The 14,513-nt window shown below is 40.2% G+C and overlaps 2 protein-coding genes across 2 annotated transcripts; both read right to left on the reverse strand.

The window, feature by feature from the left end:
* Nucleotides 1-3,208: 3,208 nt before the first annotated feature.
* Nucleotides 3,209-6,905, reverse strand: LOC141909857 (tRNA-splicing endonuclease subunit Sen34-like). Its single transcript, XM_074800513.1, has 7 exons — nt 6,758-6,905; nt 5,605-5,742; nt 4,981-5,081; nt 4,633-4,738; nt 4,444-4,548; nt 3,652-3,813; nt 3,209-3,488 (listed from the first exon to the last, which is right to left on the reverse strand). Exons 1-7 carry the CDS (start codon nt 6,804-6,806, stop codon nt 3,289-3,291), a joined length of 861 nt encoding a protein of 286 aa, XP_074656614.1. The 5' UTR covers nt 6,807-6,905; the 3' UTR covers nt 3,209-3,288.
* Nucleotides 6,906-12,652: 5,747 nt separating this feature from the next.
* Nucleotides 12,653-14,307, reverse strand: LOC141910200 (uncharacterized). Its single transcript, XM_074800914.1, has 4 exons — nt 14,170-14,307; nt 14,012-14,079; nt 13,558-13,823; nt 12,653-12,832 (listed from the first exon to the last, which is right to left on the reverse strand). Exons 2-4 carry the CDS (start codon nt 14,058-14,060, stop codon nt 12,818-12,820), a joined length of 330 nt encoding a protein of 109 aa, XP_074657015.1. The 5' UTR covers nt 14,061-14,079; nt 14,170-14,307; the 3' UTR covers nt 12,653-12,817.
* Between the last annotated feature and the right edge of the window lie 206 nt (nt 14,308-14,513).

Consider the following 14,513-nt stretch of genomic DNA (forward strand, 5'->3'; position numbering starts at 1 on the left):
AATAAGCTCAAATACGTTTGGCAAATAATTACGTTGCAAAATCAATTAATTTAAGAGCATTTTGAATATGTTTTCAATTCATAGATTCATTCAAAACACTTAATATTGTGATCTCGGGAGGTTTTTGTATTTTTATCTGGCGTCCAAAGTGTATTTCGATGTTTTACCCCCTCTGTCGGATTTTCACTGAACTAAAATCACGATAGATCCTTTGTGTAAATTCGATATCCATTTTCAATGACGAATTCGACGTTTGTTCAGCATACACACTACTCAGTATCAGCACCTTTGCAACAAACATCTCTGTCCTCTTCATTATCTTTTCATCATCTGGACAACTGTGAATCAGTACCAGAATAGATCGCGTTTGCAGCTAACTCTATTCATTCTTAGTGACCAGGATGCTGAATAGGTGATAAGATGTTATCTACAAACGTAGTCTATTTTAGTACTGATTCACAGTTGGTCCATTTTAGTACCGATTCACAGTTGGTTCTGAATCGATAGACCAGGCTCGAACCCAGGACCCCCTGGTTATCCACTGAATGTCGGGACCACTCTGAATCGGTATCAAAACACCTGGTTTGAACTTGGTCTACGGCCCCTGGTTCGATTCTGCGAGTCCTGCTGCTAAATAAATGATAACTAGAGGTGGCCCAGGTTTGAGCCCGGTCTGATACTGATCCAAGAAAAGAAAAAAAAAAACAACCCAGACAAAAGTCAAGGTTCGAACCTGGGATACTCCTAATTTTGTATTTAGGATATGACAAAATCAATAACGAATTTTCTTACTTATCGATAATTTATTCAATAAATATTTCTGAAAGCAATTAAGTTTTACACATTTACATTACATTTACCAAACCCTCGACTGCCAGCGAAAGAATCCCTCGACTGCCGCAGTAGCATTCTCAACTCACCTTCATATTACTATATGAAAATATGTATGAATTCTTCACAAAGGATCTATAATGATTTTAGTTCAGTGAAAATCCGACAGAGGGGGCAGGGAATCGAAATACCCTTTAGACCTAAGAGAAAATGACAAAAATCTCCCGAAATCATAACATACAGTGTGTTAAATGGATCTATGAATTTAAAACAAAATCAAATTACTCGCAAATTAATCAATATGGCAACGTTATTATTTTCGTAACGTATTTGAACTTATTTAGAAACGACCGCTATATTCTCTATATCTATTCTTTGGTGTGAAATGTCTATGATTCAGTCGTTTCTAAATAAGTTCAAATACGTTGGACAAATAATTACGTTGCAAAATTAATGAATTTACAAGCAATTTGAATATGTATTGAATTCATAGATGCATTTCAAACACTTTATATTATTATTTCGGGAAGTTTTTGTATTCTTATCTGGCGTCCAAAGTGTATTTCGATGTTTTCCCCCCTCTGTCGGATTTTCACTGAACTAAAATCACAATAGATCCTTTGTGTAAATGCTATATGCATTTTCATACGGTAATCAATGATGAATTCGACGTCTGATCAGCATCAGCACAGATCAGAATCAGTACCTCTGCACCAAACATCCCAGTCTTAATTCTCTATTCATCATCTGGACAACTGTGAATCAGTACCAGAATAGATCGCGTTTGTAGCTAACTCTATTCATTCTTAGTGTTCAGGACGCTGAATAGGTGTTAACATGTTATCTACAAACGCGGTCTATTTCTAGTACTGCTTCACAGTAGGTTCTGAATCGATAGACCAGGTTCGAACCCAGGACTCCCTGGTTATCCATTGAATGTCTGGACCACTCTGAATCGGCCCCAGGTTCGAGGCCGGTCTACTGATACACATCCAAGATAATTTGCTACAAAATCGAGCAATCTGAATATGTTTTCAATTCATAGATGCACTGAAAATACTGTATATTTTCATTTCGGGAGATTTTTGTATTTTTATCTGGCGTCTAAAGTGTATTTCGATGCTCTACTCCCTCTGTCGGATTTTCACTGAACTAAAATCACAATAGATCCTTTGTTCAGCATCAGTGCAACTTAGGATCAGCACCTTTGCACCAAACATCTGTCTTCTAATTAGTCTATTTTAGTACTGATTCACAGTTGGTCCATTTAAGTACCGATTCACAGTTGGTTCTGAATCGATAGACCAGGCTCGAACCCAGGACCCCCTGGTTATTCACTGAATGTCGGGACCACTCTGAATCGGTATCAAAACACCTGGTTTGAATTTGGTCTACGGCCCCTGGTTCGATTCTGCGAGTCCTGTTGCTAAATAAATGATAAATAGTGGTGCCCCAGGTTTGAGCCCGGTCTGATGCTGATCCAAGAAAAGAAAAAAACCACCCAGACAAAAGTCAAGGTTCGAACCTGGGATACTCCTAATTTTGTATTTAGGATATAAGAGAACCAATAACGAATTTTCTTACTTATCGATAATTTATTTACAATTATTTCTAAAAGCAATTAAGTTTTGAATAAGAATTCTTCACAAAGGAGCTATTATGATTTTAGTTCAATGAAAATCCAACAGATGGGGTAAAGCATCGAAATACCCTTTATACATCAAAGAAAATTGTAAGAACCCCCCGAAATGAAAATATATGGTATTTAAAACACATCTATCAATTCAAAACATATTCAAATTACTTGTTGATTAAATGATTAGACAACGTAATTATTTGTCTAACGTATTTGAACTTATTTCGAAACGACTGTAATAATATCTCAAACCGGTTTTACGGGTTTCTGGTAGTTCTAGTTTAGTCTCATAGATGGCGAATGTGTGTAAGCATGCACTTCCAGGAATTGTTAGAGCTAGATCGCAGAAACACTTAGTTCCGGGAAATTCTAATAGATGGCGATCGTGTATGAATCATTAATAATAGCGTTTTAGTATAGATTTTATTCGTTTCTATTCATCATTGAATTGATAAAAAGGATAAGCTTCAGATTGAACAATTTCTGGGTTATACATGAAAGCCGAGTTACATCTATGTGGAACTGCTGCATACATGATGAAGTGACCAATATATCAGTTTCAAACATGCCATGGGATGCCTGTGCTTATCCTCTTTCCAGCGTCCATGCCACCTAGAATCAACATCAATGGATTGGGCTCAAACCTGGGTCACCGTTGTAAGGGATTTAAATTAAAACAATGGTTATTTTACAAAACTTTATTTCTAATAAAAACAAAAAATAAATGACTCAATCAACAAATTGGACCAAGTTTCCAAATTTTGAATCGAATAAGGAATAGTTCATTTCCGTGGCAGATCCGAGTCTGCTCGTTGTTTTAGTCACACAATTCCCGTCCAACGAATAGACGTGTACACTAGGTTGCCAGAGGTGCCTTCATCGTCGTCTACCGAGCATAGTAGTAGGGTTTTTTTAACATTCGTGCCCATGCGGCCCATGGACACGATCTCCGAGGCGTTCATCGGGCCCGTGTACAGGCGACATACGGCTACGTACATCGAATGATACAGCGCCGGGTCACCTGCGAAAACAATAGAATAAATACTCCGTTAATTATTAGAATAAGTACGACACATTCAAAACCTGCATTTCAAGTGTGAAACTAAAGTCACGAATCATTTTAGAAAGATTACGGTAATTCTCGAGCTATTATTAATAGAATGAGTGCGGTTTTCTACTCGTACCCGGATAAACGAGGAAATCGCCGCCGAATTTGTTCCCGCTCGTGAGGAAATAACCTCGCCGCCAGAGATCCTCGAACACCCGACACCTCACACGCTGTCTGTCAGTTTGAGGATAACTCCACTCAACACGAGATACCTCACCATCAGAGGGCAACCAGTTAGCTGAAAATATACAACTTATGGAAATACACAATAGAAATAACTAGACTGCCTTCAAAAATCCCCCTATGACATCATCAGATTACCAAAATAGATGCTTCCAGAAAAGATAGCTGCCTTCATAAATTTTTTTTAACACCCTCAACCTGCTAAGTGCCACGCTGGGCATTATAAGCGGGACCAAATGGGGGAGAGACCAGAGAAGAACCTTCGACCAAGAAACTCTGTCGCCACCAGGGTTTGAACCTATAAACCCTGGATTGACGAGACCAGTGACGGCGGCTTAAACCACTCGGCCACTGCACCTCTCAATATATCACCTATGGCATCATCAGGTTACACTTATATAGATACTTCAAGAAAACATGTCTACATCTATATCCCCCTATGACATCATTTAATCACCCCATATACGGGTAGACACTTCTAGAAAAGATGGCTAACTCCTTTCATCTCCATATGACATCTTCAAATTACTTCCTAGCCACTTCCAAGTAAGATGTCCAATCCACCCCTAATAAATCCATCTATGACATTATCAAATTCACTCCAAGCCACATCCAGTTAAGATTTCAACCTCTGATAAATCCCCCTATGACATCATCAAATTACGGCGCCGCTAGATACTCTTACCGGTTGGAATTTGAATCAGAGATTGAGATTCAGTGATTGGTTTGATTTGAATATCATCGACATTAAAATCATTATCAGCTTCATCGTCATTATCATCATCGACCCCTGAAGTGACAAGGATAACGAGTGTAAGTAGGTTGCAGCTACCGCCTCAATCCGATCGGGATTCAAATCACCGCAGACACGAACCTCGTTTTAATTTACGCATTTTTGCCGCCTTCTTTCTCCTTCCTTCGATAATGCGGTCGCGGTTTTTTAAGATAACTCGTCTCCGTTCGGCTTTACACAACTCGACCTGAAAACCAGACACCCTTCTAGAAATGAATATGGCCACCAGCTTACACCCCTATGACATCATTGTCGACATTCAAGACAGTTTTGTAGGGTCAAAAGTTGTCCTGAATGGAGGAACTTGACCTGAAGACCCTTCCAGAAAAGATGAATGCCAATGTTATCATCGGAAGTCCCCCTATAAGAAATTTCAAGAAATAATGTAAACTCCATAAATCCCCCTATGACATCATTAGACTATCCTACCTGTTCTAGGAAACTGTTTTCTCTGAAATGTTTATAGTTAGTGACTATTTGGTCTGAAGGGGTCTGCGGTATTTGACTGTCATCCACCAGTTCAGCTACACCTACAAACATATCTCAAGTTAATGAAACGCTGCCGTTCATTGGGTGTTGTTAATTTAAGTACTGTTGCCAGGCTGTTAATTCGGCAGATCCCTTCGATAGCCTCCAGTCAGTGCTGCCAGCTTCATGGGACTGTATATAGTTTGAAGTTCTGGCAAGAATAGAGTTAGTTTGTTGGCAGTCGCCTATCAGGCAACCACTCTGTAAAATAAAAGTGATTTATACTATTTCCCGCAGGTTGTTGTTTTGCATTTGTTGGTTGGTGGAGAAGCTCCAGGATAGACAAGGCATCAACTTCAAAGAGCTCCATTACAGTACATTTTAGTCAATTTAGATAATTTGAATTAAACTCTTTAATGCATTGAATCGCTGCCCTCCCCCAACTTTTTAGTATTCAACCATTGTCGTAGCAGAACCCGTGTATCGTCTGATATTAAGACTACCTCTCCTTCCCCTGGTTTGAATTAGCCGGGGTGTGAAGGGGCTATTTACCCCTTGGCAGAAGAATAGTCATTCAAAACAGACCTATTTTCAGTAAAAGGTTCACCTCTTCGGGCAGCAACTCCAAAGGTAACGACAGTTGAACATTTTGCCGCGGTTTTCGTGGTAGACAACCGATCAATGTACCGACGATTCTGTGAACTTCGCGCAACTCCTGAGCATCTAAACATTAGAAAAAAAAAGAGTTTCATCATTCTAAAGTTTCAATAAAATCAAATTTTCGCAAAAATGAATTCCTTTTCTATACATGTATTGATATTCGAATCTTCGCTTGAATAAATCTTCGATATTTTTGGTGATTTTCTTTGGCCACGGACTTCGCCGAACACAGGTGCCCCCCGCAAAACCTATGTTTTTTTACAATGTAGAATTCTATATGAGTTGGGAAGGGCACTCGCCTCTATTTATTCATTAAAACTTAAGACTGGCTGTGCGCTTCACCAAGTTTCCACTTTGACGTATAAGGTTTTTCAGGACGGTGAAAAAAATCGAAGTGGATATTTAACCGTATACGGCAAAGTAATTACATCTGCTATTTTACCGTACATTATTACTATATAGTATTAACTACTATAGTATTAACTATAGTATTAACAAAAACTACATTTTATTGGGTTAAGGGTTAGGGTTTCGATAGGTTAGTGTCAAGAGGGTCCAGAGGGTTCCGTTCTACCCCTAGGAATAGGATTAGGGTAAGGTGAGGTAATATAGATAGTTAAAACATTCGGTTGGTTTTCAGCAAGCTTGGTTGTCTAGTGGTATGACGCTATGCTAGTGATTTACTGGCCCGGGTTTGAGTCTCGCTCTATCCGCTCTATTACCTCTGTGCGCATGCGCGGCGTTAATCAGCCAATCAGCGACGATGCACGGTAAAATAGTGTAAATAAACACTCAGCCGTATACGGTAAAATATCCACTGCGTGAAAAAATTTGCCTAAAAATCTTGCGGTGTCTTAAACCGCTGCCTGAAAGAGGGGCTAGCATCAGGAAGGGGTGCCAGCAGTGATGTACTAGCGTAGGTGTAGACGTGTACGGTGTACAATGATGCTTCGTTAGATTAAAATTCAATAAAGTCATTTTGATTTGAATTAGAATTTTTATAGTGTAGTGAGTCTGAGAAGAAAATCATTCAATCGACGACCAGTATCGACACATTCTGAAGCTCCAATCATATTACCATTCGCATCCCACACATGCCCAGTTCCATCTTTTGCGTAAATCTTCATTTTCTAATCGCTGTCATCAGAGATACACGCCAGAAAAATTTTTTTTCGAAATGAAACAAGCCGCATCAAAAACATCCAGCCGGTGTATAGTTAGATTGTTTACGGCTAGCAGTAATCAAATTACTTGCGCAATGCATAGTTTCGAGTCCCAATATTTTAAGTTATTATAAAAGGGTAGGTCCCGGGTTCGAATCTATCCTGTCGGTATTCGGAAACGGCCGGCTAGTGTATAACTGAAATAGTGTTGGACACAAATATTTTACTAATAAAACATAATCATGCTTCACCAAGAACCTTTGTCTGATGTACCACAGAGTGGGTACACTAAGGATCGTAGAGCGACGTAGATCACTGTGGAGCCACACTACAGGACTGGGTGAAAATTATACACGCAACTTTAGGTTGTTCGGTGGTGTACCAGAACACCGTTTCAAGATGGCGGCTATGTAGAGGGCGCCATGGGACAATACAGTGAGAACAGGACCACCGCATACAACACGGGCCGAAAGCATCCGTAGCAACACTGGTATCAGTAGTATCATCGGTCTCTGAGAGGATCGGACAGTATCACTGGTAACAGTGGTATCGGGGTAGCAGTAGTATCATCGGTCTCTGAGAGGATCGGACAGTATCAGTGGTATCAGTGGTATCGGGGTAGCAGTAGTATCACCGGTCTCCTGAAGGATCGGGCAGTATCACTGGTATCAGTGGTATTGGGGTAGCAGTAGTATCACCGGTCTGGGAGAGGATCGGGCAGTATCACTGGTAACAGTGGTATCGGGGTAGCAGTAGACTTTTTTGCGCCGGACACGTTTGATTAAACCGATATTTCGTTATAAAAGATCTCGTTGTAGCGAGGTTTGACTAGTATTACAGTGGAAATTTTATCGGTGGTACATGTATTTATTTTCCAGAGTTGCAAAATTTGGTTTCATTTTTTGGTGCGCCGTATCCACTGCCTGGTAATACTCTCCGTACTAAGTTTTTTGACTTTGAATAGTACATAGCAGCTAAGGATCGGGGGCCAGTTGCACAGTTTGTGACTTAAGTCCAAAAGTGGTCTTAAATCTTAAGACTGGTCTCAAGTTGTTAGATTGGCTATAGAACTAAGTTGGTCTTAGACTGGTCTTAAGTCTAAGCCATAACTATGCAACTGGCCCCTGGAAGATTTGTTGAAGGCGTATCAAATTATCTAACTTTATCGGGTAATCTCAAACTCAAGCGGGTACAGATCAGTCGTCAGGAAAGATATTCAAAAAAATATTCAACGCAGGCTTAAACTGCAAATAACCCTCTTTAAACTCTGTAAAAATTGGAAATATAGCTTTAAGAGATACTTAGATATTTTGAAATTAATGAATGTTGCGATTTCTTTTACGCGCGGTTAAGATATGCGGTCCTTGGGGTCACATCGTCAGTGTTCTCAATTGTTGCGTTCAAAAATTCCAAGAAACGCCAGCAAATATCTGCATTTCGTTTCCTTAAAAATGGTGTATAAATTAATTTCGTCGAGCAAGGGACTGCAGAACTATATGATATTCAATCTAAACTTATGATTAAAAATGAGTGCAAATTATCGCAACAATGGGGACCTCGAGGGACCGCCACAAAATGGCGCCTAGAAACTGGAAACTTCTTTATTTAAAAAAAAATTAGTTAAGTCACAAGTCACTCACTAATTAGTGTTTCTCAATTTTAAACAGCCTAATTAAGTATATTGTAAACAAACATATGCATCAATAAACCAATATCAAGATTGCAGATTAAGACTATGGAGAATAAATCATTGCTATTATGTACAATATATGATACAATAAAATGTAAAGTAAAATGTAAATGATACCTGAGAAATATAATCACCAATGAAGTCATACAACACAAAAATATCAAAAGCATACAACGCAGTAATGTATCAGATCATCACAGTTTTTATAACATTGAATGAACTACCATTGACCACAACTCAGCCTTAGTAGCATTGGTATTGAAAATATTTCACCAATTGACTATCGGCTGTGTAAATGAATCCGGGTCATAATACCTCCGCCCAAAATACCTCCACCCAAATATCCCACACCCAGAATCCCTCCACCCAGAATACCCTCATATGTGTCCAAAATACCTCCAGGCCCTAGATCTAATGGGTTTATGCCTGAAGGACAAAAATTTGAACCAATTAGAAATATAATTTTTTAGAATGAATATTTTGTCCCCCCCCCCAAGTTTTAATTTACAGGCAATACTCAAATAAACCAAAGTTCTATAGTTTAAAAGTAGTTAATTGAGCAAAACAAAGTATAATGTTAATTTCAGTGATCATAGTTGCACTTAAATGGAAATGAACTGAATTCAGTGTGTAAAGCGAAATGTAGTACATTGTTTTCTTAGATTATAGGACTAATTAATATTCTATAATCTAAATATTGAATAGTTTCCAGAGAAATCTAGCATAAGATTAAAGACATGAGATAAACTAATTAATATTCCCAACCAAAACTAATTGCAAGTGAACATTGTCATTAATTGTTATTCAATTATTATTCAGTAGGTTTATATATACCGTAATACATTATATATGATCCTATACATGTATAATAGTCAATATTGGTGGTACTTTAAACATCTAAATAATATAATTATAGTATTTTTTTTAAATTCTGGGTGGAGGTATTTTGGACACATATGAGGGTATTCTGGGTGTAGGGATTCTGGGTGTGGGATTTTGGACGGAGGCATTTTGGGCGGAGGTATTATGGGCGTATCCCGTGTAAATAGAAGGTCCATCAAAATACCTATTTGTAAAATTCAACAACTTAAGTGTCATACTAAGTTGACCAGCACTGAGTAAGGCGGACGCAACTGTACACATATGGATGAAGAGTATAATTTGGTAACAGGTAAAAATCCCTCCTAGGTAAAAAAAAACCCAAAATCCCCCCAAATTTGATTTCACAGCAAAAGTCAATGAAATACTGTAATATTCTTTCGTTGAAAAACTTTAATAGTTTTGCAAAAATTTCCAATTTTCCCTGGTGTTTTTCACAATCACCTCGGATAATCTGTGTCTTTTACCGTGCAGTAAAAATCCCCTTGGTAAAAATCCCCAATTCTTCAAAGTAGGTAAAAATCCCCCTCCTTCTGAATGTAGTTTAATTTTACTTGAGCCCATTACAGGATCGATAATTCAAATGTAGAACATTTGCGAACAATTTGCGGAAGCGTGTAATATTTCATTTTAAAGAAGTAAATCACATTTTGCATTTTCCTGGATACGTCCTCGTCAAGTTTTATTACTATTATATTTTCATCACTTGAATTAATTATTTTCTTTTGTAATACAGTCAACCCCCGATATACCATCCACATCGGTGAAGAAAATTTTGACGGTATAGAGAGTATGACGGTATATATCGTGGGTATTTTACTATGTATTTGTTAAGAGATGTACATTGCCCACAATTTAAATTTTTCATCAAATTTCGCAAATATCTGCTCAGGGTAAAGAAACGTTCTGTTAATTCTGCTGTTCGCGGTAATCTGGGACAGTTCCCTCTACTTATAATTTTCTTGCCACTTATGGTCAAATAGTGGCTGTGCATCTGTAAAATAGACAGTTCGACGATGGTATATAAAACGGCTAGTGGTAAAAATACTCAGGGTTAAATTCCCCTAAAATCCAAATTCCTCAAAGTAGGTAAAAATCGCCCTCCTTCTGAATGTAGTGTAAGTAGATACAATCTTAAGGTCAATTAATTCATATTTATGATACATATATCTAATTTATTATTGTGGAACATCTTAAGGATATCATGATCATACAAACTTTGAATTAAAACATTACTACAAATTAACACAGTTCATCGCACATTTCAAATATACTACACTAGCTTGAATCTTAAATATCTAGAATTAAAAGTTCACTATTGCTTATAACTTCATGGCATACTGCCCGATCCTCTCCCAGACCGGTGATCCTACTGCTACCCCAATACCACTGATACCAGTGATACTGTCCGATCCTTCAGGAGACCGGTGATACTACTGCTACCCCGATACCACTGTTACCAGTGATACTGTCCGATCCTTCTGGAGACCGGTGATACTACTGATACCCCGATACCACTGATACCAGTGATACTGCCCGATCCTTCTGGAGACCGGTGATACTACTGCTACCCCGATACCACTGTTACCAGTGATACTGCCCGATCCTCTCCGAGACCGGTGATACTACTGCTACCCCGATACCACTGTTACCAGTGATACTGCCCGATCCTCTCCGAGACCGGTGATACTACTGCTACCCCGATACCACTGTTACCAGTGATACTGGCCGATCCTCTCCGAGACCGGTGATACTACTGCTACCCCGATACCATTGTTACCAGTGATACTGCCCGATCCTTCTGGAGACCGGTGATACTACTGCTACCCCAATACCACTGATACCAGTGATACTGCCCGATCCTTCAGGAGACCGGTGATACTACTGCTACCCCGATACCACTGTTACCAGTGATACTGTCCGATCCTTCTGGAGACCGGTGATACTACTGCTACCCCGATACCACTGATACCAGTGATACTGCCCGATCCTTCAGGAGACCGATGATACTACTGCTACCCCGATACCACTGTTACCAGTGATACTGTCCGATCCTCTCAGAGACCGATGATACTACTGCTACCCCGATACCACTGTTACCAGTGATACTGTCCGATCCTCTCCGAGACCGGTGATACTACTGCTACCCCGATACCACTGATACCAGTGATACTGTCCGATCCTTCTGGAGACCGGTGATATACTGCTACCCCGATAGCACTGATACCAGTGATACTGTCCGATCCTCTCGGAGACCGGTGATACTACTGCTACCTCGATACCACTGATACCAGTGATACTGTCCGATCCTTCTGGAGACCGGTGATACTACTGCTACCCCGATACCACTGTTACCAGTGATACTGCCCGATCCTCTCCGAGACCGGTGATACTACTGCTACCCCGATACCACTGATACCAGTGATACTGCCCGATCCTTCTGGGGACCGGTGATACTACTGCTACCCCGATACCACTGATACCAGTGATACTGCCCGATCCTTCTGGAGACCGGTGATACTACTGCTACCCCGATACCACTGTTACCAGTGATACTGCCCGATCCTTCTGGAGACCGGTGATACTACTGCTACCCCGATACCACTGTTAACAGTGATACTGTCCGATCCTCTCCGAGACCGGTGATACTACTGCTACCCCGATACCACTGATACCAGTGATACTGCCCGATCCTCTCGGAGACCGGTGATACTACTGCTACCCCGATACCACTGTTACCAGTGATACTGTCCGATCCTCTCCGAGACCGGTGATACTACTGCTACCCCGATACCACTGTTACCAGTGATACTGTCCGATCCTCTCCGAGACCGGTGATACTACTGCTACCCCGATACCACTGATACCAGTGATACTGTCCGATCCTCTCCGAGACCGGTGATACTACTGCTACCCCGATACCACTGTTACCAGTGATACTGTCCGATCCTCTCCGAGACCGGTGATACTAGTGATTCCACGATACCACTGATACCAGCGATACTGTCCGATCCTCTCCGAGACCGGTGATACTACTGATACCCCGATACCACTGATACCAGTATTGCTACGGATGCTTTCGGCCCGTGTTGTATGCGGTGGTAATGTCCTGTTCTCACTGTATTGTCCCATCGCGCCCTCTACATAGCCGCCATCTTGAAACGGTGTTCTGGTACACCACTGACTAACCCAACTTTAATGTTCCAATATAGTTTCAAAATATAAACGCCCTCATTCCGTGACAAATGCCTTTATTTGTCATTCGTATCTATATCAGACATCAAAAATGGAATTAGAATTGTAATCGGATCCACTTCAAATTATTCTCGAATTTTGGATTTCAAGTCAGAACTGTATATTGTACAAGAAATCGAATTTCGCACCATATCTTTTGCCGACGTATTTATTAACCGGAACAATCCTGAAAAAAAATGAATAAAAATAAACACATATTTCTACTCTGACTACAAACTTAGTCAATCTTTCAGACCTACATTAAATAAGATAGCAATAACAGAGGTGGATTAAGTCCCCCTATTTTTCCAAGATAACATATTATGGCACACTTTAATTTTGTTTTCGAATATTCACTCCTTTTGTAGTCGGCACCAAGGACGACGTTTTTTTTAATGATTCTTCAATAATGAAAATGCCATATACGGTACTGACACGTGAGTATCGTTGGAAGCTTACAACTCCAGCTACATGGAACTGAATTTCGTGTCCACGGAAACCGGTGCATTTCTTTCTTTCCTTCTTAACAGGTCGCGTTGGTCGAGAGCCCCGACAGGCGTTAATTGCCCCTTTGGGACTCGCTCTTCGAGTGCCGGTACTATAATGTGCTTACAACGAAGTTTTTGGGGTTATTCTAAATATCCGGATCTTTGCCCCTGAATAACGGAACCTTTTCCATATATAAACTAGGTGATTTCAAACTAAGTGGTGTGCTAAAATAGTCTCCAGACAGGCCTATGCATGACCCTAAAGAGGTCCATGTTCGTCTTGCTTTAGGCCTACATAGATCGGATCTACTAAAGACTAACATAATCTCGGATTATTCATCTAACAAAGTTACGGCCTTTCTTGTGTTGCCCGACACTCTGAAAACAGCCAGTTCGTAATTAACACTTGTACAGTTTCATTTACCCCTCCATTCTCTTCTCGCATGGTACGACAGATACATTCAGGCTTGTCGTTATCCGCGGAGCATTCCTGGTCGGCGTAAAATCGGCACAGTTCGACGCACTCGTCCTCGGTGAGCCCAGTACAGCTTTGTTTACAGAAGCCATCGTCTCCTCGGCAAGTCTCATCAGCAATCTCACAGAGAGACACGCACGACGCATCTGGTCCACTGGGGCCGTTGCATTTTGTTTCGCAAGATTCCAACGCCCAAGCGTCAAGAGCCAAATACCCTAAAAAGATACGGCCAAACATTTCAGAAAGAAACTTCGGACATGTTTAAGGAGATGGCTTCATGAATCCCCTTTGACATCAACTAACTACCTCTCTGCAGCACCAGCCATGATTCATTAAAAGGATTAGATCACAATTAAGTAAATTAATGGTGTCATAGGGGGAAGTCGACCGATCATGTGCCTACCTAGAACTACTAATCCACAAATTGCGCATAAACTTTTTCGAGAAGCCATCTTCTTTTCTACAAGACCGCTGAAAAAGACACGAAAACGAGTAACTGGGGAAGATTGATTGCAGCATAAATCATTCTTTATAGATAAATTATCATGAAATGATACTTACATTTAACAAGTGAAGAAATGTAGTTGTTCAGTGCTATCGTTGCCTGGGTCTCAACTGAAGTGAGGCACTAGAGATTACGGAACACTCTTGATTTTCTGGAACAAGCTGCATTTGATGGTATCGATATGTACATAAAAAGTTCATACATGCCCATATTGATATAGCTCTACGTATGAGATTTTCATAAGTTTCTATACATTCGCGGCTTATGCATGCATACATACGTACGTACGTGTACATTGCCTTTAGCGATATGGAACTTAAAGCTTTGAACAGAAATTTCTGCATCAGATCTGCCTTTTCGGGCCTCATGTCATCCCATAAGGATCATCTATTGTAACCAC

This window comes from Tubulanus polymorphus, chromosome 8 (genome assembly GCF_964204645.1).
Source record: "Tubulanus polymorphus chromosome 8, tnTubPoly1.2, whole genome shotgun sequence".
In the NCBI taxonomy this organism is placed as follows: domain Eukaryota; kingdom Metazoa; phylum Nemertea; class Palaeonemertea; order Tubulaniformes; family Tubulanidae; genus Tubulanus; species Tubulanus polymorphus.